General features: G+C 47.5%; 1 protein-coding gene across 1 annotated transcript in view; it reads left to right on the forward strand.

Annotated features, from left to right (window-relative positions):
• LOC136750900 (uncharacterized) overlaps positions 1-26,046 on the forward strand; it is a 121,116-nt gene that overhangs the window by 90,661 nt on the left and 4,409 nt on the right. The window contains exons 11-12 of the mRNA XM_066706055.1: positions 9,316-9,398; positions 25,579-25,726. Of these exons, the coding sequence (XP_066562152.1) occupies positions 9,316-9,398; positions 25,579-25,726 (231 nt within the window). The remainder of the gene's footprint in view (positions 1-9,315; positions 9,399-25,578; positions 25,727-26,046) is intronic.

The following is a 26,046-nucleotide window of genomic DNA, read 5'->3' on the forward strand; positions in this document are numbered from 1 at the left end:
GCTCGGCTGATCTGACCGCTAGCTTCCTATAGCGATGCTGCTTTTGTAACGCTGCGAGACAGGTTTAAAATACGTGCTGCATAATTACAGATAAGGCACAGGTTTATTTATGTTTTTTCCGTGTGTGTGCGCTGTGTGGGTGTGACTGAATGCACCATAATCTGAGCGTGAATTAATACCTGCTCTCAAAATGTCAAGCAGCTGTATATAAAGGTGACCTAGCATCAGGCAGTTGGGGGATAGTGCTTTTCAATCCCTCGTTCAGCACTGAAATAATGGCCTGTCTGTGTTTCTGCGCCACATAAAGACATAACGCCTTTGAGCAGCACATAGCTGGCAAAAAAAAAAAAAAAACCTCTCTGGCTGGAGAGGGGCCAGTGACCTCTCGGAGGGAGAACGCTGCGGCCCCGCACGGCGCTCTGAAAGGAGCCCCGCTGAAGAGGCGGCGGTATCGGCGCTGGGATCTCTCTTATCTCTCCTCATTGTGTGTGGAGGAGACGAACACAAAGACACAAGAATAATGCCCCTCTTTTGCATGCAGGCACCAAGCTTGCGCATCGCTCGACTTTCACTCCTGGGGCTGACAGTATTGACAGAGTAAGTGAGTACGTAAATAAATAAATAAATGGATAGATAAATAAACAAACGCAGGAGCATCCGCGTCTGTGAAAGCCTCCCAGAGACGGCAGCGGGAAGAGACAGCATCTCCCACCTCTGATATGTGCGGCTGGTGCGGTACAAAACACAGCGCAATCACAACAGATTTAAGCAGCTTGCTCTTATTTCAGCAACCATTAGGGACAACTGCTATACTTAGAAGAGCCCGGAGTATCTAAACTGCCTTGGTGAAAAAAAAAAGCTCTTGCTCTTTCTCATCTGATATTCTAGCTGCATGTTCAGCAGGCAGCCCATAAGCAATCCACAGATATCCTGATTTCCATAAAATGGTTGATAGCTGTTTTGCTTTTGTTTTCCCGCAAACTAGAAGAAAGGATATGAAAGCATTCAGCGTTTACCATGTCCTTATATGTATTCAAAGGATGCCCATATGTCCCTTCAAAGTGCCGTTTTTTTGATGTCATTAAAAGTAGCATATCTTTAAAGCTCTTACACTCGTACAAAATCTCGAGAGTCCAAAGTGTGTGCCGCTCGTGTGTAACATCTGCTCGACTTGGGAGATCCCCGGGTTGTTTCAACAAGGGATTAAAGAACTAAACTTTCAAACCAAACTTCTCCAGGCGTTTCCAATCAAACATTAGTGAGGCTGATCTCAGGTGATATATTTTTCCGATCAAGGTTGGTTCAATTGTCATCTCCGAGGGAGTAAAACAGAGCAGGTGTGTCACCACAGGCGAGGCACACGGGTCTGATTATGAGGAAGACAAACCCTTAACCGTTGACCAAGATAAGAAAGTCAAATATGAATACTTGGCTCCCTACACAGAGTAGCGCATGCTTGCTCTCCCTCTGAACGTTTGTCCTTGGAGATCGCGGCAGCAGCCTCCCGCCCCGCTACTCCGTGGCTTGAGCGCACGCCATGTCCGCACACTTACTGTAGCTCCTCCAGCCTTTTTCGCCATTACACCGTCCAGAGGAGGAGAGAACTAATTAGTTTCATTAATGTGCCCATTACAGAGTCTTGCAAGCCTGCCCTGTGTAATTACTATTTCATTACACTCGAGAGAAGAGGCAAGACCTTTGACTGGAGGAGTCTGAATTCAAACTCCGGCTCAGTGCTTCTCCAGAGCACCGGTCTTTGCAGCGGTTTCCAGGCCTCCTCCGTCAGGACTTCAGCGCACGGGGAAGGATGGGCTCAGCCAGTCCGTCAGAGCCAGACCGCAGTGTGTCGGCCTGCCACGTAAAAAGTTAATGAGGGTGTGGGCAGTTGTTGTCTTTAACAGTCCTTGGCAGCTCAGCCCGTCTCAAGGAGTTTCTTATCTGTTACCAGCAATAATTTATGGAGCATCAATCATTCATTGTAGTGGAGGAAGCCCGGTTCCTCTGCATCTATACAGTGTGAATTACGTGGAAGACTCTTTGAACGTTCCCTTTTTGAAGTTGAGGAGCAATCATGACTCGTGGTCCATTTATCAGAGAGTACGAGTCGTTTTCCATGCTCAGGTCGAGAGGTAGATTCTCGAAACGTATATCTTTTTAATGAGTTGACTGCCACGAAGCAGCCTCGGGCCTGTGGAGCCGACCACCTCCCTGGAAACCCCTTCAAACCCGTTGTCATTTCATCCTAGGAAGCGAGGTATTATTTAGTTCATTCTTTTGATTATTATCAAAACCAACTGCTCTGAAACCATTTATTCTGTCAGGTCAGCACACAATATTTACAAGGTACCGATGCGTTTGTGGCCACCTGCATTTCCCCCGAATCTCCAAGAGCTTCATGAGCTTGTCATAGTCCACGGTTCTTCTGTTGCCTCAGATCTCCAGTCCAACAGTGCTGCTCACAGAGTGGGCTGCATCGCACATAATAAGCTCTAAACATTGTCAGCAGGGCGCCATTATCAGAAGGATCCCACTCGCAAGTAAACGTCGGCAAACTGGCTGTGTTGTTTTATCTCTCCCACCCCCCCACCCCCCTGGTATTAGACACCAGCAGATCATAAGCACAGACGCACCAAACAGGAAGTGCCTCTGAATGGAGGTAACAATGGCCTGTTGTGTTTTCTATATTACAGATGACGGAGATGAATTACCATCAAATAATAATTACATACATCCTTGATCTGTGGCGCAACGCATGCGTTCGTAGTCACGGTGGAGTCGGGGACATTAAACCAAGGCGGCGTGTGATTTCGAAAAATAAATATATATTCTTATTTCATAGTTGTTTGCTCGTCTGAAGATTATCCCCGATATGGGGGCAGGGAAGCTTCCGTGTCACCGTTGAACACACACACACACACACACACACACAGACAAACAACACACACGAACGCATCGGCTCCCACTCCCTCACAGACGCGCGGCGCTGGCTGTCTCCTGTTTCCATGAGGACGACCCTTTTATCACATTGCTCCGAGGGAGACCCCTCCGTGACACAAAGCCCCTGCATCTCTCCTTTGTGTCTGAGACATTATTATTCCCAGGCAGACAAACAAAGGCCGCCTCGGCAGAAATGTCCACTGCCTATTTTTTTTTTTTTTTTTGGTATCTTTTATTCTATTTTTTTTTTCCTTTCCTGGGTAGCTTATTTTCATAATAATCTTGTGTGGCTGCACGGCGTGGTTGGCTCTGTGTTTTGTTGTTCCTAAACTGTACGCCGGGAGCCTGCAGCGAGCGCGCACAGCTGCCATGCTGTGGCTTTGTTCCCTGGGCTCTGACGGCAGGCGCTGGTGTGCTGTTGACCCGATCGCTGGCAGTAAGTGTGCTCTTGCTGCGCCGAGCTGTCGTCGGGCCTCCGTGAGCATTTGGGTCATTTCAAGCCTCAGTTGCTGCCTCGGTCTTCATTACAGTCCAGCGTGATTAGTCAGGAGTAACCACAGCAGCGACTATGATCATCAACACAGCAATAATTGTACACTTTCACAGCATTTATTAGTATAGAATCCTGTGAAGAACAGAAGAATTAGAGGTTTTATAGGGGAAGTTTCCAACTTTTTGTATTTTTATGAGAGCTGTTTTTGTTGTTGTTGTTTTGATTTTCTTCCAGAGGTTTAAATGAGTGCATTTGATTAGGGAGCAGAGTGACAAAAAAGCACAGCGTAATTCCTCTTAAATGCTGTTTTTATGTCGTATTTTCATGACATGAAAGATACAGGGCATCCTAATTTCACAAATTGATTTCACTTGTCTCATTTTGGGCATTAAGTCAAAGAAAGCACTTTAAATTAAGCTCTGAAGCTGGCCTCTGTTAAAAAAATTAAATAAGAAAAAAGCGTGCAACGGAGAAGGAATTCCAAAAACAACCAGCGACCCAACATGACTGGGTTGTTTAATCTAAAGGATTTGGATAATTCTCCTGTTTTTTTTCCCCCTTTGGGAGATTCGAATGCTTTTTCTTTCTTCCCCCCAATTTGCGGCAAGGAGCTGTATAATAAGAGGCAGTCTTTGGCGTGCTGCGGTTCGCATCTGTGACGGCTGAGGGAGGGGAGCCGTTTCCCTGTGTCTGCGCTGTTTCACCAGATCACGGAGGCACAGACAGAGGCAAAGCTGTTCCCCGACTGCCGCGGGTTATTGCACGTCCGCGTCTGACAGTGCTCTCGCTCTCTGATGAGTTTAATCTGAATTCTGGGAGTCACATCCCTGCCCCGTTGGCTGCGCTCTATACCTGATTGCAGGTTTAGCGGGAGAGTTGTTGTGTAGTGCCGTGGCAGACTAAGATTAAATGACAGGCCATAAAGGAGATGTTTAAAGTTTCAGTCTTCCAGAGCAGCGTGATTAAGTCTTATGTAAGTGGAGGTTTTGTTCTCAGCATTTGTTTTTTTTCTCTTCTTCTTTCAAGTAAGATTGAATAACAAACACTTTGTTTTATTTTGTATGTTAAGCAGTTGCTTTGGGGGGGACTGAGGCAAACATGATGCCATAAGGGTGAACACAGATTTATTTTCTTTATCTTGGAGTTGCTAAACTAGAACACCTACATAAAACGCTTTCAGAAATAGGGGTGATGACTGTTAGATTAACTGAGAGAGTGGCGGTGAGATTTCCCGTCACAACGTAACGTGTTTGGCTTAGTCACGGAGGCGAGCGCGGCGATTTTGTTTGTGTTTGCAGTCGGATGACTCAGTTCTTGCGGTGGTTTTCAGGGAGAAATAAGGTGTGATTACCGTGTGCTTGTGGCTGAATCTGAAGGCTGTGAGTTTAGTGGTTTGGTGTATAGACGGCAGATCAACATGTCTAGTTCTCTGGCAGTGACCGCCCCCAAAGGAGAAGAAATTCCCCTTCCTTACCCACAGTTTTCTGGCCTTCCCTGTTGGACTAGTCTCCACCTGCCACTGGGAGCCTGTTGATAACTACATTCGGCCCATTTCAGGATGGTGTGAGAGTGTTTTTCTGCTCATTATGGATACGTACAGCACAATCTTGTTATGAAAGATTCATTTCCTTAAAAACCCAGTTAAAGGCCTGTTCTCAGTAGGTTACATTCAGAGAATTTGGTTCACTTAGATTTCAGTAGCCAATTAAAGAAGAATTGGGGTTTGTGTGACAGGGCCTGTCACCAGAGCGGCCTGCAATTTCCCACAGACTCGTGCTGACTTCGGGGCCACTTTTCCCCAGCCTGTGATTCCTGAGCTCAGCGGCTCCGTCGTTCCCAACAGGCGGCCCAAAAGGTCGGCATTCGTCTCTCCAATTAAAACCCCTCGGAGCTTATCCACTGCCAACCTGAGCACCTTCAATGCTGTCATAGATTTACAGCACCCCGGAAATTAATTTCATAATTTCAATCCTAAATATGCAAAATGTATCCTACCAGTCATTTTTCTTTTTTATGGTTGAATAATAAAACTCTAGGGTGTCAGCTAATCTGGAGCCATAATTTTTAACTGCTGGTAGGAAACAGTGGTGCAGGACTCGCCGTGATTGAAAAAACAATGGCACACCGGGGGGCCTTTTCCTGCTGTTTATTTATTTATTTATTTATTTTTAAGGCCACCGGTGTGCCTGATTGGGTTTAATACGTGTCCTCGTAAAATACACGGGAAGCCGCCTCCCGTCTGCGGCGCGGCTCAAAGTGGAGCACGGAGAGGCCGGCTGAGTGCTCTGAACGCGATCAATAATTCAGAACTGCATGGAGCCTCGCTCACAGCGGCGCTCGCTCGCTCCCTCAGACGTTTGTAAACTGAATCCCTTCTCCCTCTGCCGCGCCGCTACCGACACATGTGCTGACGTGAGAATTTGTCAGATTGTTTTCTCTCTCTCTCTCTCTCCCTCCTTTTCTCCAAGCGGCGCCAGCAGGTGTGTGTGCTAGGAATGTGAGTGTGGAGGGTATGTTGTCTCAGGCTCTGATCGGCTCTGGAGACGGCAGCTCACTCTGGTTCCTGCCCCACCAGCAGGAGGCGGCGAGGAACTAAACTCTAGGTTTCCCAAGTCGAAAAGGCTACTCAGACCTGCCATAAGGGATAGCGAAACACTTCGGCCACCATCTTATGATTTGAAGTCATGTTTATTCGGCTTTATACACATTTTTAGAGGGAGAAAATGTGTGGAGTTGTAGTTTGTTGTAAAAGCAGCGCCAGTGCTGCAGCTAGGTCTGTTTTCTGTGGCCGTTTTGTCAGCTATAGACATCGCTGTAGTTTACCTGCAACAAGTGTCGCTGTGCAGAGTGCAGCTCTCTCCTGACATCTTCTTTAGCAAGACATGACAGAGAGGCAGCTACAAAGCCCGTGCTGGTGAATTTCACACCGCCGCTGTGCAGAATTTCCCACTGATCTTATTCCTTACTTGTGGTGACTGCATTTTCCACGTGCTCTTATCTTTCCACTGTGAGGAACTGAAAACAAATCTGATGTGATCAATATTTACATATGCGTCTTGTTTGACATTGAAAAAGGCAAATAAATATATAGATATAAATATCCCCACCTTATATAATTGAGGGTTCTAGAGACTCCTATTTCCTCTGCTTGAATTAAAACAGCTAAAGGTCTCATTTAAAAGTGATTTCATTTCTTTGACGTGATCTGCTCGGTGAACAGCAATACCCAGTTACAGATGCATGTACCTTTTCCAGAAGTTGATGTAGAGAAAGACCAGGAGATATTTAATGCAGTTATCAGCCTTAAATCCTGAAGGTCTGACTGGAAGTTACGCACTGCCCATCCAGACTTTAAGCTCTCGATGTTTTGTCTAAATGAGTGAAGCACGTTCTTAATAAGGTTTTATGGGATCTCACCCAGGTTTTCTCTCTGTGGTTCCTCTCGCCATCGCCAGACATCCTCAAGGATATCCGTGTAAGTGATAGACAAACCCTCACAGGCACATACACACGCGAGCAGCAAGATAGATGTTTTATTCATAAACAGATATGCAGTTATAGATGAATATTCATCTGTACTTATCAGCTGTCATTCCTGTCCTTTGTCTTGGTACTTATCAACACGGCACAATGCGTGCGCTGGTGTAAGCCCGTCTGCAGAATGCTAAGGTTCTGCTTTATTCTACAGATGTTTGAACTCCGTGTTTGAATTTATGGATAGGGTTGTAGAGAAGCACAAAGAAGGTGAGGTGAAAATTATAAATGCAGGGGTGGGTGGCTGTAAGGCAGTGCAGTGTGGGAACCGGAGATGAGAAGGGGAAATTGCTAGGAGGGAAAAGGAGATCTGTTAGTGGTCAGGCTAGAGCTCAGACTCGTGTAGTCAGCGATCCAAAACAAAGGGGAATCAAGTCTTTTATTTATCGGAACCTTTTAGAGGCTGAAGAAAAATGCATCTTCACTCAGATCTTTCTGATACTGCTAAACTCAGTGGAGAAAAAGCTACTAAAAGATCTTATTGTTTTTTCAAGCTGGAAAAAACATAAACATAAATAGTTAACATACCTAAAATAAATAGATGAAAAATTAAAAATGATCCTGTAATGTCAATTTTGATTGATTTATTTGTAAAGACTAGTTTGGCATGCGATAAATTGGAGCCTGTTTTGCATGGCGAGTTTTCCCGTCTGGTGTGGGGCGGCACGTTCCTGTCTTCCCCTTGTCTTTCTGCACAATTGTGCTCCCAGTACTGCAGATTTTTTTCTTCATTATTACTTTTTTTTGGTACTGAACAAAGGGAATAGTTTTGCGAAAGCCTGTCAGTGTTTGATGTGCTGCTTCACCTCCACGGCGCTCTGTGAGTGATCTCCTCGGAGCCTTTCCCAGCCCTATTAATAATGAATGCGCTGGCTGCAGGGGGAATCGGCTGCTCCTGGGCGGAGTCTTCTCCTGGGCGGCCGCTCCGCTCCTAATTGGAGGAGTGTTTGTGTGTCTGTGTGTGTGCATGAGCGCGTTTGTGTGAGTGCTGCTGTAAGCCTGCGTTTTTGTTTTTGTCTCCGTACACCCACCTCCATGCGTAATGTTATCTGATCTTGTCTGTTATCGTTTGTGTGGCTTTGCTCTCTGTATATTGGCACGTCACCACGTTTGTCTGCGTGTGTGTCTGCCTGTATGTGTGGATGCATTTTTCCTTTCCCCCCCCTTTGTATGATTGAGAGTGAAAGCGCGTGTGTGTTTTGGGAGTTTGCATGAGGGTTTGTTTTGGGTGTGTGTCAGTAATCCTTTGTGTACTTATGTCTGTCAGTCTGAGATCCCCATCCACTCCCCGACTCGGAGATAAATCAGCACTACCAGTTTTACTGGGGGGAAAAATAAAATAAAGAATACCTAAAACGTAAGACTTGTTATATAAAGATATCTCAGGTCACGCGATTACAGAGCGGAAAAGATTCAGCATGAACGATGCTGGATTTCCAAGTTTCCACATAGGCCTATGTAATTATATCCATGACTTCGTGAATCTGTCTTGAGAGCCACGCTGTCGGGCACAAGGCTTCTGAGTCATGTCTCAAGGCCCAAACGTTTGTATTCGTCTGCTCTACTTTTGTGTAACCCGAGTGTCAGGGCTGGGTGTTTGGGACGGCGCTGTCTGAGACAAAGCAAAGCCTCAATCCAAGTGACACTGACTCCTCCGTGTAGTAGCCTAAAGGTTCTTGAGACACAGGCATTTACATACTTCTCATAAATGCACAGCAGCGCCATATCTGGCCAAAAGCAACACAGGATAGTGTAACACATGCACACACACACACGCACACATTCTTTATTTTTATTTTTTCCCCGTTTGATCGCCATTCAACCTCTCCTTCTTCACACAGTTACTCATCCGAATTGATCATCCTTCACAAGGCAAGGGTCCACTTAAGAGTCTCCTACCCACGGTTCAGGTTTTCCTAACGGCTTCCCACTAGCCGCCTCCCGCACAGAGCCAACCCCCCACCCATGTGTAGCTGACACTGTGTGGCGCAGACTCCGGCATTTCTAATGGATTCATCTTGGTCGGTGCCGTATTGCTTTTTTAAAAATCTGTCTTATTATATATTAATGAAAAAAGTGATAGATCAGTGGTGCAGATAAGCAGCCCGGGCTCGGCGCTGGAGGTTCTCATATTATTATTGTTATTTTGATTTTATTATTTTTTTAATAAAGCCGGCTGGAGTTGCGATTAGATTGCCGGGGCTGATCTCCCATGCCCTGAATCGTGAGCCACAGATGCTCTTCCGGGGGAGCGGGCGGACTGGGGGTCTGTCGTGGCCATCTGGGAGAGGGGGGGTCGTGTCAAGTGGTGCCTGCCAGAGCCGTAAGGGGGTTTTCTCTTGTATCCGCAGGTCTCGCTGGCCGAGGACATCAAGCCGCTGAAGTGGTATCCGTCGGTGTACCTCCTGGTGTCTCTGTTCCCCCTCGTTAACAGGTAATACTCATAAGGAATCCACGGGACAGGATTGTGATTTATGAATTCATGAGGTTTGTATTTAGATGTCAAATAATAGAGAAACATGATCCCTGGACGCAGAGGTCAAGCAACCGAAAAAGGAGGACAAAGAAAACCCCAGATATGGTCGTACAAAAATAACAGACATTAATATGCCGGTTGAAGGCATTGTATTGGCTTGCTGGAAATCAACAACACACATTGTAGTATAATGTTAAACCCAAGCACAAGGCCCCAGTAGATTTCCACAAACCCTCGTCTGTGTGACCTTGAAGGCAACTCCAACGAACATCGATAAATGTGTTATTGTGAAAAGCCGGTTCGTACTGTTCTTGGTGTGTGCGGTGTGGAGCTAGAGATAATTAAACGACTTCAGGACACAGATCGTCTGTGCCTTGTGCGGCACGGGAAAGACGCACAGCAGGCTGAGAGATGCTCGGGGCTGCTGAGAAAGCAGGCCTTAGGATTTGATATGCACCTCCTATCGGGTGAATACCTATAAAGGCATACTGTTCCTCTTGGGTGATTTAGATTAGTTCTAATTATGTAATTGGACCAAAAAAAAAAGACAATCATGGTGCCAGGACGGATGAATAATTAGATGTTTGTATTTCCCTCAGCTTTGTACATCTGCGACGCTGTATTTTGCTTAATAGTCCGTGTATTTCTTTAGATCCGTTTTCTATTTTATTTTTTACTCGCATCTTTCCCCAGGCCTTAACATTTCACTCGCTTAAAAATAGATGGCGTCTGCAATGCCAAGTTTTCACGTGGGAATCGCAGTTTCCAAAGCAGCGTGCTCACTCAGACAGACAGTCGAGGGGTGTTTCCTCAAAGCAGAACCCGAGCAGAGATACCTCCATCAGCTGCCTGGCTGATTCTGCTGATGTCATCTATTCCTGTAGTTTTCTTCGAGCGCGGTGTGTTTGCTGTGCACACACTGTCTTTGGGATCCTTTTTTCTCTCTCTGTGGAAAGAAGCTAACACTTCTCTTTGTTACCAGTATGCCTTTTACTACCCCTTTACCCAAATAACCGATGTAATATCATTCCCAACATCCTTCTCCCGCTGCTTTGATTCGTGTCTCGAGTATTTTCATACATTTGTCTTTTGTGTGCCAGCGCACTGTGTTAGTTAGCATCCCCAGATGATGTGTGTGACTTGGAGCCTCATTCCCCATCCCGATCCTCCCAGACGGAGGTCTAGGTGAGCTCTCTGCTCTGTTGTGATTGCCGCGTTGAGTGCCTGGCCGAGGGGCTGCCTGTTTGTGAATATTAATAGTTCTTAGCATGCACAGTGCAGCCTCGCTTCCCCCCAGGGAGTTTGAGTGACAGGATGAAGGGTAACTAAGTGATTAGCTCCAGTGGCTCACTATTTATAGGCAAATGTTAATCCAGACTTAGGTCAATTGCAGGGTCACTGCTCCCCAAAGCCCCTGGCTGAGACACAGCCACCCAACCACCTCACTCCACAGCGCTGGTCGTCCGTACCCGTGTACTTGGTTGTACCGTTATGGGGGTCTGCGATTTTCCGTGCTCTGAGCGAAGTCAAAGATAGATATAATACAGCGTTAAGGGGGCCGAATAAATGCAAATATATATATTTTTTGTATTGTTCCCTGACTTAAACCAGAATGCATTGAATCATTTCGATATATATGTACGTGTTTTTCAGTGTGAGATTACCGAGATCAGCCGAGGTCAGGGAATTGCTTGAATGGCTGCACATGAAAATCATTGCGTTCCTCTTTCCTCGAGGCTGCGAGTGATTTATAGCATAAAGAAACACACACAGTGACATGCGAAAAGGAGCACTTAATACAAACACACGCACACAAGAAGCACACGGAAGCATACCCATATTGTGCCGCCTGCAGAGACGGTCGTGCACTCTCTCACACATGCAGACGCACACAATTATAGCCACCTCTCCGTCGCTTTTCAGACTCACACAAACACGTCCTCCTCTGCGTTGCCGTACAGAAGCTTCCTACAGATGTCTGTGTTCGTACGCTTGGGACTCCTTCTGAAGACCGCAACGAATTTTTTTCTGCTCTTCCTAACCTATTTGTTGTTGTTTTTTAAATGTGAGGGAAGTTTGAATTAATCACTTTTCATTATATAAATGCAATTCAGTCCCTGAAAATGAAACAAAGCAAAAAACCTCTTATCACTGCACACCCCCTCACTTGGCAGAAAAGTGTACATTAAAAGAATCGCTGTCCTCAACTCCTGACACGGGCCCTCAAAGACCCCACTTTTGTAGGTGTTTCCTGTCTTTCCTGTCAAAGTGAGAGCTTTCGGGGTCTCTGAATGAGTGGCGAACCGGCCCACGCGCACACGTCCGCAGACACACTCGCGCAACACACACTCCAGCAGGCAGCGTGTGTCCACAGAAGAGGCCACTGTTGCCGGTGATAGCACTGCACTCATATCTGGGAAACTGAATTTGATCAGAGGGAACAGCGGATGCAGTGCTAATTCCTCCAATCAGCTGCTGCTGTCTCTTTAATTTCACAATCGCAGCCAGAGCAGGAATTCTAAAGAACAGCAGGGGCTCCGAACAGGCTGAAAATTAACTGTGTAGCACCATCCTCCTTCCGTGAAAGAGAGAGAGAGAGAGAGAGAGCGCGGCTTAGCTTCCTCTATTCATTTATGAATCTGCCCTTTGGTGACAGTGCCATGAGGCACTCCGGAGAGCAGGCACACATTAGAAATGGTGGCAGGTGCCACACACAGAGCTGGCAGGGACGTCGCTCGGCTGTCGTCCTGTGCTATATCTGAGAAAAGGCTGTTCAGCGGTCAGACTCGGACTGACAGGTCTGTCTCTCGCTAGCAATTTGACAGATCGGGGGGGGGGGGGTTGTACCTTATTACAAACCCTGCTTGTAAATCTTGGACTGAGTGCTGTAAGACATTTTGTGTGAGTCAAGAAGAGCTCTTCGAAGTTAAGGCTCTTCGAATGAGATGTTTTGTGAAGTGGTGCGTCTTTTTATTGCCTTTTTTGTCCACGTCTTTTCTTTTTTTATACATAAATACATGCTGATGAACTGCAGGAAAGTAAAGGTTATATTAAACTGATGACTCAACAGCTGTCGCAGTAGTATGTACTTGCCAGTCTTTTCTTATCGTCCTGTATTTGTATGATTAAGAGTTTGAAATAGCCGATGCCTGCCGGTAACACACAGGAAGTGCGCCCACTCGGATGCACATCTCCCTCTTCCCAGTCCAGGAAGTCTCTTCACGGTTTTGTCAAGAAAAACGATCAGGTTGTGCGATGTTCAAGGCTGACTCTTGTGCTGACATTGGCAGGAGCTCTGGCCCTGCGTAAGGAGTTAGGCCACGTCCCTCTCCCTGCAGTAATTACAGGACTGGGCTTGCTTCATTAACACTGTTGTAGTTGTCTTTTTTAAATAACAATTGCTCATATCCTGAGTTTTGTTCCACAATAAGGGTGTTTGCCGTTAGGGTTAGGGCATTACTCTCAAGTATATGGTAATTTTAGCAATTATACACAGCTAATAACAGGTGAGAATAATTTTGCTCAGGTTGGTCTATTTCATGTTCATGTAGCATTTTAAGAAATGATACGATGTTGAATATGCAAAAATACACTCCTGGCTAAAAGCAGTCAGGTAATTGTCTCTGAATTCACTTAATGTACTGGCCAAGTTGTGTTTAATTAATAGGACCTGTAAATATACTTTAAGCAGCTGATTAAAGGACAAAGACGGACCTTAATCGTAGCAAACCAGCGTGACACCATTATGAAAACGTGTGTTGTGAGCGTTATATCACTATGAAAATGTCAATCTGCTTTTTAGGGAAAACGCAACCCTTTGTCCTCAGTGCCCCGCTTTACGCAGTTAATCTGCATTTGATTTATCTCCGAAAGCTCATCCCATGACTCATTAAAGAGACGTCGGACTACGAGGTCCCGTGGCCGGCACCCTGAGGCCACTCTGCGTAGGCTGGGGCTCCGGATCGCGGCCCCGTGGTGCCAGGCATTTCCCCGTGAGCCTCTCTCTCCCTGCCTCTCTCAGCCCGGTCCCCTAATGAAGCGCAATTTACAGGCCGGCTGCACAGCCAGCCACTCAACCTGAGAGCACTTAGACTCGCATCACGTCGGTCCTGGCCCGACACTGAACCCTCTGCCTCGCCAGCCAAGCACTGCCTCCGTAAATGTCTCAGACCTTGGGCTGACATATCCCGTTTTCAAAATATAAAGACTTGATTGCTCTTTTTTTTCCCTCTCTCTCCCCAGTCAGTAGACCTTCCTGTTAAAAAAAAAAAAAGCATTGACTCCCCCTTTCCTGATAACAACAACACCACCCTCCGCACCACCTCCACCTCCCCTCTCTCTCTCCCTTCCTCTCTCGCTCTCTCGCTTGCGATCACATCGAGTCTCAGGCCTCCCAAGCGTGTAAAGCTGTTGTCACGGCCCTGCAGTTCTGTTTGTGTGCCATTCGGGTGCACCAAAGGTCAGCTCTCATCAAGAGCGCCGGGGGATTATTTTCACAGTAATTTAGATGCAGAAAGCCCTCCTAAACAGGGCTTACGCACAGGATGAGGGACCGGGGCTGTGCAGCAACTAGACTGAGTGCCGCGTACACACATACACACGCACGAGCACGCACACACACACACACACACACTCGCTCGCTCCCTCTCTCTCTCTCTCTCGCTCTCTCTCTCTCTCTCTCACGCATACTGACAAACACATGCAAATTCAATACCAGCTGTTGGTCGCACGGATAAAAAATGCTTCCTTTTTTTTTTTTGCAACTGCTTTTTTTTTTTTTCTTCCCCCAACTACCCACCTACTGTGACAGCTGTTCATTACATTGTTTCCTTACGCAAGGCTCTCAGATTAACCCGTGCGGCGGTCCTCCCCCCTCCTTCCCTCCCTCTGCGGTGCCGCAAGCCCGGACTCGTGGCCTGACTCTCTCTGCCGTGCCGTTGTCCCGTGGGTTTCGACGCTGGCAGTGTTTCAGCGCTGAGGCACCAGGCTAATGCGTGTTAGAAAGTGCTCCACAAACTGGCACCATCGCAGAGGTGAGAGACGCGCGGCGGTCTGTTTTGATCTCAGCAGCAGGAGAGCTAAATTCTGTCGCCCAAAGATTGCATATTAATCTCCGTGGTGTTTTTTTTTCCCTCTAGGGGAATTACTCTGCTTGTATTCCCCCGGTTTTATCTTTTTAGCAGCCGCTGGTGACTGACGTTGTTTCGAAAGCGTTGGTAGCTGTTATAAATCACTTTCTGAAGTCAGAAAACCGAGCAGTGGGATCACTCATGGAAGGGCCGTACAAGGCTCCCTCCTCGACGGCCAGAGGGCACGCTCCTTTCATCCCACCCTTGCGACCTTTTACTTGGCCTCATTAATTACCTGATTACTATATTATATATAATTATCATTCTGCCACCTCAAACTCTTCCAGCCTTCAGCCGGGGCGTGATTTCTAATTCCAGCGGAGCAGTAAAAGTTCGCTAAGAAGCATCTGTCTTCTGGGCTGTTAAGCACTGTAGCGTCAGCAAGACTGAGGACAGTGTAATTGAGCAGCTATTGCAAAATTCTCATTTATTCAATTGTGTGTTTTTCTCCTTTTAGAAAAAAAAAATGCTAATGCGTCTTTGAAGTAAAACGCTTTGTGGATTCCTCTTTCATCTGGTAACAAACGTTTGCATGTCTGTTCTCATCCCTTTCCCCCAATCTTTTATTTATTTATTTATTTATTTTATTTTAACCACACTAAGTCCCCTTTAATATTCTACCAGATAAATGCCATTGCATTGCGGGATCTGTGCATAAAGAGTGCTGCAGCACAGATGTGTATCTTGTATGGGTGGAAACCGGTCTGTATTTTAACCGGTCCTGTGCGGGGGCTTTATCAGCCGAGCCTGACCCCCTCGGGACCTCTTGGGTGAAGGTGACTGTAAAACTCTGGTCCCCTCAGTGGGCTGCTAGCATTTCACACCATGAGCATTTTTTTCCCCCGACTTCTTTTTCCTCTCTCTCTCTCTCTCTCTCTCTCTCTCTCTCTCTCTCAGCAGCAGCCTGAAGCTCAGTCAGTGCAGAAGATCTTACGCCTTTCAGAAAATAATTTCTCGGCAAGGCTGTGAAAAATGAGGAACGAAGGCTCTGAGTGCTAGTAATTATTCATCTCACAAAGCTAGCAAGGATCGCAAACAGGTTGGGGGTGGGGGGGAGGGGTTTCCATTAACACACATCTCCCTCAGTTCGCTCGGCGTACAGTACTCTCTCTCTCTCTCTCCCTCGCTCGCTCTGCCTCCCTCGCCGGCTCTTTCTTTTCCTTTCTCTCTCACGCTGTCCATCTGCTGTGACCTCCAGTGTAATTTTCTCTGTAGGTGTAGACCCTCAGCCCCATATTGATTTTGATCATCGGCCCTTCCAACACAATAGCTGCGGCTGCTCTTTGTGTCGCCATTAAGACGTTTAGAGTAAGTGTGTGCGTCAGAGAGCAGCAATCCCCTCGAAGCCAGCGGCGCTCAACAGTTATTTTGTGCTCTTAACATAATTATTTTATGAACGCCAAAAAAAAAATCGGAAATGAAATGTTTCTACCTGAATTTGAGTGCAGATTTGTAGTCATAACCCAGATTCATTCGTGTTGAGTGAGTAACAATTTTAGCTTTTAGGGCAAGGCCACACAGGAAACAACAGCATGTTAATACCGGTCATCTCTCCCTCCCGTCCGTCTCGGGATGTGATATAAAACACGTCAGCCCTGTCTTAAAAGCTTCAGCCCTGTCACACTCCCTCTCTCACCTGAGCCTCTTTAACAGGTAGATCGTGAAGCAATCGGCCGTTTATGAGACGGTCCCTGATGGCACGTCTGAACCAGCGAATTCACTGGAGAGACGGAATTATTAGTCATGAAAAATTTAAGCAGGCCCGTCAAATTATAAAACGTGGCAGGGTGTAAATGATAGGAAGGCATTAACATCATGACTAGGAAGTAAGTAGCTGGGCTGTGGTCAGTTTCTACAAGAAGGATAACTGCATACTTATGAGAGTGTTTAATTTAAATTGCAATAAACATTACTTAAACATGAGGTTCAGAATTGAAATGGAGATGAAAAAAAAGAGAAGAATAAGTGATGGTAATTTCTCCTAAGCAGCGGTGTAATTGTTCGCATTAATAGTAAATATTAACGAATTGAGCAATGATCGGAGGAAGCCATGCAAATGCAGGGTAAAAACGTCGAAGCTAAAGGGTGAGGTAGCATATATTTTCCGGTTCAAAGGTTTTGTGATGTTAATTACAATGGTGCTGTCAGGAATTAGTTGCATGCAATGTCTTCCTCTGACAAAGAGCCGCCGATTCACACGTCAGATATCCGTTGCACAGTGCGTGGCGGTAATAAGCTCCAGTGACTGCGGCTCTTGGCGTGCCGCTTGGCAGAAGACGGCCTCTGCCTCGGGGCTTTCTCCCGCCTCCCTGGGATATAGTGGCCGGAGGTCTGCGAAGGCCCTGAACTCCCCGCAGCATCAAGCTCGTTATTTTTTATTTATTTATCTTTAATGAATAAAGAAGAGGTCTGCGTAGCCTTCCATGCACGTGCCTCCGCCTTTCATCGCCACTGGATACTCTGATTAATAATTGATGCATTGTCTATATTTAGACGCGGACCAACGAGGATGCGGCGCTTTTAAGTGATTTGGCATTTGCCTGTGATATCGCACGCCACCGCCGTCTTCAGCAGCTGAACCCCTCGCACACCAGCCACCTCTCTGTGTTGTGTACACAGCCGATCTCTTTATCTCTCCCACTGCTGGTATTAATAAATTATAGCAGCCGCACAACACTCCGGCAGGCTCGCAGTCTCGCGCTGGCTCCGTCATTTAAATATTCATCATTCTGGCTGCGCTGTTAGTCTTGGGCTGCGTGTGGCACGCTGTAACTTCCTCAGAGATAGATGCTGTTTAACAGATTAGACATGGAAAAATCTCCTCTGTTGTCTGTCGCAGGCCTAAGAATATAAGGCGGGTTTTCTCATTTGCGATTAACTGGATGCTTTCTTTTATTATCCCAGCCCCCGTTAGCATCCCTCCTTCGCAAATGTAGGACATTTCTTACGTTTTAATTGGCAACTTGGCCCAATAAATGGATGAGCTTTTTCCTTTCTAGGGTTGTATGAACTTCACTCAAACGTTTTACCTGTCGACGACTGAAATCATCAACAAATTCAACTTTCTTTGGCCTGTGTACCTGACGAGGTACAAGTGCAAACTGAACCCCCCAAACACTGTCTGTAGTAGAGCAAGTAAAACCTGCCTCTTTCACAGTCGACATTCTCACTGCCGCAGCAGAGGAAGTGAGAGATTATGAGCGCTGGGGTCAAATCTGTGCGAGAGTGAGACCGCTGTTTCAGGGGCTGCTACTTCCCTTCTGAAACGGCACCCACGGAGAGTGTGGTGTGCTGTTTGTCACCGAGACTGGCTGCCTCGTACACTTTTGTGTGTGTGTGTGTATCACCACTGGAAGTAATCTCCCCGGCAATAATACCTAGCATGAGTGGAGTTCGTCTCTGTAATCCAGCGCTCCTCATTGTGTGTCCGGTCTTCCTACTGCTTGGGCGTTAATCCCATTGGTTCCTGTCAGCTCCACTGAGGTGCTCCCTCTTGGGCGCTTAGTAACCGAACAGATATGCGTGCCGGCCACTTAGTGTTTGTGTCTGTGTGGGTGGGTATGTGCGTGCATCTGCGTGTGTGTGTGTGTGTGTGTGTGTGAACACTGGAGCTGACAGCGGCCCGACAATACTGCAGCTCTCGAAACCAAAGCGAGACGGAAAGCGAGTGCTTCCAGCCGCCTCTAGAATAATTTATGCCGCGCTCCAATCACACACAGATGTGCTCTGGGAACAAGGGAAGGAGTTGGGATCGGGACAGCCGGGGGGGAGGCTGGGGCGGGGGGGTGGCGGTGTTCGCTCCGAAAAATAGGAAGAAAGAAAAACAGCGACGGTCTGATGAAATGCTGGGCGTGTAATAAATTTCTCTGCGTCTGTCCTCGCCTGGACAGCCGCCTGTCAGCGCTGACCCCGCGGCGACCCCGGCTTTACTGATCAAAGGGGATTATGGTGCAGACTGCAGCGCTGCGAGTGTCGTCAGACAGCCTTGGCTGCCCCTGTGTTGTTAGTTCAATCCAGCTGTGCTTGCAGTGTGGCTGAGGGCGACGGCGCGGGTCTGATCTCAGCCCTGAGACGCTCAAGGAGAAAGGGGAATTCAGGCTGTCTAACACACTCCCTCACCTCCCCCCCCCCCACACTCTCACTCTCGCACACACACACACACACACACCGCCCTCGCAAGCTCCAAATAAAGAGCAGTCTGGAGCCCGTGCTGTAGTCAGTCAGCGCTGTCTGTGCAGCAGACGCAGGTAGGGGAGCTTAGGGCTGCCGTGCCACAGCGGAGAGATAAGCAGGCGGACAGGCTGAGCGGCAGCGAGACTGGGGAGGTGGTGACAAGTGGCTGGGGATTAGCGGGGCTCGAGGCTTGCTGTGGGAGGGAGAACAGAAGCAGCACAAACTGTGTGCAACCTGCAGGAACTCTGTGATGCACAACACCAGTGGGGTTTGTGCCAGAGTGGAGCCCCTTTATCATGTATTTATTCATGTTTGTTGTCGTTTTTTTTCCTCCCAGTGATTTTTTTTTATTTGTTGTTGATTTTGTGGTAAGATTTTGAAAGAGTGAGCCTTTGGTAGGAAGGGGCATCCATTTAGAAAAGATGGGTGAACACAACCAAGAGTAAGGTGATCTTTAAAAAGATGAGACATTAACAGATCAATAGGAGAATGAATGTTCAAAGCCACACTGCACACAGAGCGCCATAAAGAACAGAGGACACCCCTGTAGTCAGATGCCTTCTGTTCGTCCCAGAAAAACAAGACCGGTGGTGCTATTGTGGAGACGGAAATCTTTTATATTTATAGCACATACAGCTATCATATAGGCAGTTCATCTTTAAAAAATGCACATTGAAAACAGAGGGATTGGATTTTTTTAATCTTAACTAGGGCTGATTTCTCCCATTAGTGCCAGAGAAGTCTTGACGAATAAGAGTTGGGCTCGTTGAAAAAGCTGGTGAGGCTTTTATACCGTCGGAGAGATGAATGGATCGAGAGGTTCAGCGAGTGCGTCGTAAACGCAGGAGCCGAGACTCGAGAGTGTGGAAATCGGGCCACGGTGTGCGTGTGTTCAGAGCTGAGTGCGCTGTGTGAGCCTCGCCGCGTAGGAGAGAAAGAGAGCGGTAGAGAGAGAGAGAGAGGTGAGAATTACTTTAATACGCCAGGAGACTCCTTCCCTCCTCTCACACCGGCGCCGAGCCTGTGTGTGTATAAGAGCTCTCGAGAGGCCCGGCGCGAGAATAAAATAAAGGCACAGAGATTGTTTTCTACAAATAACCTGTTACGAAACAAACAAGCCAAGAATTTCGACTGTAGGCTGGGACTGGTGAAGTAAAGCCACATTAATTTGTGTATGGAGAAAAAAAGAGTCCTACTGTTGAGACAATACAGGACCTTTCACTCAAGGCAAGCTGGCATTGGACCGAGGCCTGCGGGCCCGAGTGTGTGTTCCCTACGCCACGATAAAGGATTGGGCTCTTGCAGGTGCTGCCGGTTGAAAGGATTAAAGTGCCGTCCCGTCACAGCTGCGCGGGGATTGGCGCTGATAGAGACAGATAGGGGCTAACCCTGCTGTAAAGCTCTTAATACAGCCGGTGTGATGTGAAGGGGAATGACGCGCGATGCGTTGGGCTGTCTGTAATCGAGGGTATTGGGTTTCTCAGCTCCCCGATGAAGGTCTGTGATGTGCGGCGCAGGAGAGGGGAGGGAGGGGGAAGGGAGGGAGAGAGAGAGAGAGAGAGATGGTGACAGAGCAGGGCCCAGGGGAGCGGCATCATTAATGAGGAAAGTGTGCGCGCTGTGAGAAGGCCCTGCCCGCGCTGTGCGCTGAGACATGTATCGAGTAGCACGGCGGCCTCCTACAGCAGCAACCTGACACTCCTAACCCCCTGTTTACCGCAGTTTAACCCTTGCCCTCCCACTGACTGGAACGCAAAGAGAGAGGCCGTCTCTCTCACGGACGTAAACCAGGACTTCTTTGAGTACAAAGCACACAGAGACAAGGACCTTAAAACAAACTCATTATTTTGTGTTTTATTATTCTTTTGTTCAGGGGAAAAACACAGCCCTGGCCTTCTGGTTTGCCACTTTGTCCTTTTCCTTTCTACTGCAATCTTCTAGCTGTGCGAGGGGGGGAAACGGGGTTTTGTGTCTTTCCTTTCACGTTGGCTGTTTTACTGCTGCAGTGCGGAGATGGAGAAAAGCTCATCTTTCTTTCTGGCATCGAAAGATTAGTATGTATATGAATGTAATAATATGAATACTTATTCATGGAGCACCTCAAGTACTTTTTCCTGACCCGAGACTTTTGCACGTGGGAAACATTTGTGACCAGTCTGTAGTGATTTGAATCGGCGTCCATCACAAAGCTTTAGATCTCTCTCTTTCTCTCTCTCTTTCTCGACCTCCCTCTCTCTATCTCTCTCTCTCTCTCGGCTTACGGCAGGGCTCGTGCTCCTTCCTGAGGGGACATCTCCTCTGTCCTTGAAGGGACAGAGCACGGGTCGCTCTTCAGCTCTGTGGTGTCAGCACTGTGTTCGCCCTGGCGAATCCTCAGTCGTCCCCTTCAGTGATGAATGTGAAATCACTACGGAGAACCTTGGTTACCTAAGTGTTTACATACAATAATTCACAATATCAATCACCACAGACAACCCCCATTAAGATAGGAAAGTGATTTTTCTCTTTTGCTGCTTTGTTTGGGAGGTTGCTGGGGTCGTGCCTTGTTCTGATCCGCACACATTCGTACTTTGCATTTTTCATTCAATCTGATTAATTTGGCCGATAGAACAATTACGACCTTCACTGACGTATCCCGATGCCACTGGAACAATGCTCAGCGTTGTGTGATGCTCTGTGCAGCAGCCAGTGAAAAAGGCTTTTGAAATCGCTTTTGTTTTTGTTCCCGTAAAGAACTGAGAAGCCTTTTCCTTGTTGCAGCTGTATCCAAGGGAAGGCGTAATGTTTGTGATTATTTTTTCTAGCTTGGAGTCACGACAGAATAATAAGTAGGCCTCTTTGTTTTTGGATTTTATTGCGCTGATTGTCTGTCAGAAGCTCACAGCAGATTGTTCTGCAGCCTCGCAGTGAAAAGGGGAAAATTGCGCTGAAAAAAAATTAATGCCAGCTTAGCAGACAATTCCACCGAACCTCGGTCCTCTTTCCCCAGTAATGGAAGAGTTATTTATTGAAATGTTGTTGTTTTTGCACTAGTCAAAAGGTGTAGTTTCAGACCCAGTGATCGCAACACCAGCAAGTGAGACACCAAAACAGCAGTGCAGTTTGTGGCTCAGGGGAAAGGGCTGTTTAAAGAACGGAAGAAAGGTATCGCTTAAGTATCCGCGAAGCCACGGCGCACGTTTTGAAATTGTAGAAAGGTTTTCAAAACCCCTCACAGGCGCTCGTCTGCCGCTGCTATGCAGATGGTAGAACTTAGATTAAATCTCCCGCTTACTGACAGCTTCGCAATTAGTTGCTTGAACCGAAGAATGATGCAAATTAGCCCCTGACATTCGCAGGCATTTCACTGAGCAGGCAGGAAGTCGTCGGCGTGGGCCACGAATGCCTCATGTTCGCACGGTGCCGTGTCTGATTGTGAACATTACTTCAGATCTATCTGTGCGCGGTTCCCTTCCTTTCTTTATTTCCTTGTTCCTCCAGTCAAGTGGATGTTTTCTTGTCCCACTGTCTCCACCAATTGAGGGATGAGATCAGGAGCTTTATCCTGCTGCCCTGACTTTCCTAGGACCCTTGTTAGTCAGAGTTTGTGAGATAAGAGTGTGCGTTGGCCCAGTGTGTCACCAAAGCCAGCGTGACACTAGTGTCACCCCGGCTCAAACCAGCTACTCGCAGTAGCGTTTTACTGCTGGGGCTGCTGCTGTTGTTGTTGTTGTGGCAGTGGTGGTCATATGCTTTTCATACACTGTGGATATTTCCTATTAAATCGCACACATTAAAAGCACGTTGAGGGGGGGAAAGAGCATAAACCTGTTATTTAGTTTATTTCTCCCATTTGGCGTTATTTACCACAATGCTAAAGCCCAGCTCTGCGACTGGGCCTGCTTCACTGCTCGCAAACGTGCCGGATACAGAGAAGCGCTGTTGCGGTGCTGCAGATTTATCTCGCCTCTAATAGGAAGTGAAACGCATGTGAGCAGCGTCTGGCGTGCCTCACTCTCTCTCTCTCTCTCTCTGATCGGCGCCATCCCCGGCTCCTCGCTGCCGATTTAGACGTATCCTGCTCCCGTGCAGAATAACGCTGTTAATAAAACATCCAATGAATACTGGAGACAGTAGCCCATACAGGCATTAATTTAGAGTATTCTGTGTTCAGTGCTTCAAAGCATTATTAAACCGTTTATTTTCAATTTTTTCCTCTCCTTCTGAACTGGCCAATAGATTGTGTGTCTGCAAACCTGGCCAAGAGTGGAAATTATTCAACGGCAAAGCCTTCGATTTTCTGGTTTCCCTGTTTCGAATACTGAGCCCCCCAGCCCGTCAGTATTGCTGTGCAGGGCCGTGGTCACCCTGCCCTGGCAGCTCAGACTAGGGCGGCACTGCGCCCCCCCCCCCCCCCCACCCGCTGCTCCTGAAAAGCTGAGGAACAAAGCAAGCGAAGCTGAGAGGCACACATCCTGCTGTCCTCTCCAGAGGGAGGCCCATTGTGAGAGCCCCGGCCAGCAGTATGTCATGCTGGATGTCTCCACCCGCCGTAATAGTCTCTTAACCACCGAGACAGCGTGTCCTTGGCTGTGCCGTGCCACAGCTCTGGGAGACGAGCAGAGAGCCGACGTGTCGAGCGGATCCTCCTCATGACCGCCAGCGCCCCAGGCACGGGGTTGGCTATGTAGGTCAGCTGTGACTTTCCACTTACCCTCGGCACATACGTAATGAGAAATGCATTTACTAGCGGAGAGAAATAACACGGCCAAAGCACGGCAGGAAAGTGGCCTGTTACTCTTTAAATCTATATGGAAATAGCCTAGCCTGCCTCTATGAGTCTGTAGTCCTCTCCCTGTGCTGCCGTGCGGGAGCCGTGACCTTGGAGAGACGCTGTGAAGGTGTGCTGTTGAGGGCCGGGCTCGGGGTCGCACCTTGTCGGTACACACACAGCGAGAGAGCGGCTGCAAAATGAGAAGAGCCTCCTTAACAGACCCTTGCTTTAGCTGCAAAAGCTTTTTAGCTGCAAAAGCTTCCTTCGTATTAATAGCCATGAGGATAAATTAGTTGATTCTTTTTGTATTTTCCTATTATTTTTATTATGTATTATTGCTTTGTTTACCTAACCTTTAGACTGACATTGCAGACACAGATGCACCCTTTCAAAATGTCTGGAAAGATCTTCTGTAGAAATAGGAAGGTCTCCTGCATTTTTAATGGGATCAGATCTTTTCGCTGGACATAATGGAAATGGTGACTCACAGAGGGCTGTACAAACAAAGTGGATTTATTAGGGCCATAACAGGGCGTGCGTGTTGATCCGAGAACTGCACTGATTACGACACGGGACGGAGATTGAAATCTTCGTTTCTGAAAGACGAGTCTGTGCAAAAAAAAAAACGATCTATTATATTTAGACTTACACACTGTAATGTAGTCTGTTTTTGGGGGTATTCTTCATGCTTTTAATGCAATTCTGGTGTGGGTCCCAATGCACAGTGCAGCGTTTTATGAAATATGGGCATGACAGGATTTCCTCAGCAGTAAATTCAGTCTGGGCTCTGAACGAGACGGGGAGAGGTGTGCACAGTTGTCTGCTCGCAGTGGGGGGGCTACCTGAAACGAACACACGGCTCCTTGTTGGCAGGAGGCCACAGTACAAGTGGCTCCAATTAGTAACTTAGCAGGCAGTCTAGCACGCGGAGGCCACCTCATCTCTTTAATGGCAATCACTCCAGGACAGGGTTGAAGCACCTTGGCAGTGCGCTCTCAGACTGCGCGCTGCTCACCGGTGCCTGTGCCGTCGTGACTTGTTTGTTTTGTGTGTGGCTCTTAAACGTGGGTAAGTAAAAGCTTTATTTTGACATTTCGGGAAGATTGCCAGTTAAGTTAAATATACCTAATGCAGAAGAATTGAATTGGTGGTGTGAAGAATAAAATAATTTGACTCCAGCCTCATTTTGCTAAATGTTTGTTTATTGCAAAATAATTCCATTTTGATCGTGCCATGAACCTCTGGGACTGTAAAATGAATGAATGCATTATACCTGCAGCAGATTTGTATTTTTGGCTCTGTTTCTCCCGTGCTGCTTACTACACACTAATGTTTATAAAGGTGGCCTTCAGGCAGCAGTGATGGATTGGGCCGCCCTCCGCAGGTTCAGCACACAACGGCCTCGGCTTTCAGTGCAGGGTGTGCAGACGATGCCAATTTGTAGATAAATGCTTCTAAACTAACCTGTTTAAAGAGGAAAGGTTCGACGCATTTATCCAATGTGAAGACAGATTTTGTGACTTAATCGAACATGAATTATTAAATAATATTGTAATATGTAAGATTTTCTGTTGAATTAACGTGGCTATATAAGCTGTATTACTGTATTATATGTAGAAGAACAAAGGAAAGTTTGTTGGTTTTTTTTTGGGTGAAATGCTATTGTATCAACCTATCCATGTGTATTAATCTCAGAAACACAATTGTAATGTTTCGCCTGAGGGCAAAACTGTGCCGAGATGTACCCGAAGTGGCAACCTGTGAGATCGTAAAGGAGTAGAATAAAGATTTAAGGAAAGGGAAGCCGTCCGCATCTCTAATGCTGGAGTTTTGCATATTTAATGGGATGAACCCAGGGATAAACTAAGGTGCAGTTAAGAGCATTATCCTAATTGCTCCCAGTGGTCCCCAGCAAGTCCTGTTGTGCTGAGTGTGTTTTGTTGCTTATTAGAGAGGTGCCCGTGCCCTCAAGCTCACCCTCTCTATTTTCCTCACCTTCCCTCTGATCCCCCTCTCCCTCCCTCCCCCTCTCTCTGGGTGAGTAAGCGGTGCAGTGAGGCCTGTCCTCTGTTTTCCTCCTCAGGCTCCACAACGCCTTCTACCCTCAGCACCCTGTCTTCACCCTGACACTGCTGCACGTGCTCTCAGCCCCGCTGCACGGCCTGGCCAACGCCTTCGTGTTCGGGCTGGACAAGGACACCTGGAGCCAGCTCAGCTTCACGGGCATCCAGGTACGGGGAGAGGAGTGGGGGGGGGGGGGAGGAATGATCCTCCTTGCGTATCTCCGGAGCTCAAAGCAGCTGCCTGCTGATCCCATTTAGACTCCGACGCAGCCTGAAAGCGCTGTGATAAAATAAAAGCCCGTCGCTGCCTCCGGAGCGCGCAGCAGCGAGCCGTTCAGGCAGGCCTTTTATCTGGCGTGCGGAGACTGGAAATGCAGAGAGCTGCGATATGAACTCCTGGCAGGAGAAGCCCTTTGAAAAGCAGCCCTGCTCGAATCCGGCCATGCGGCACCGACACAAGCACAGGCAGGCGGCCGGGGAAAGCGCGC

Source organism: Amia ocellicauda, chromosome 6, assembly GCF_036373705.1.
Source record: "Amia ocellicauda isolate fAmiCal2 chromosome 6, fAmiCal2.hap1, whole genome shotgun sequence".
Classification (NCBI taxonomy): domain Eukaryota; kingdom Metazoa; phylum Chordata; class Actinopteri; order Amiiformes; family Amiidae; genus Amia; species Amia ocellicauda.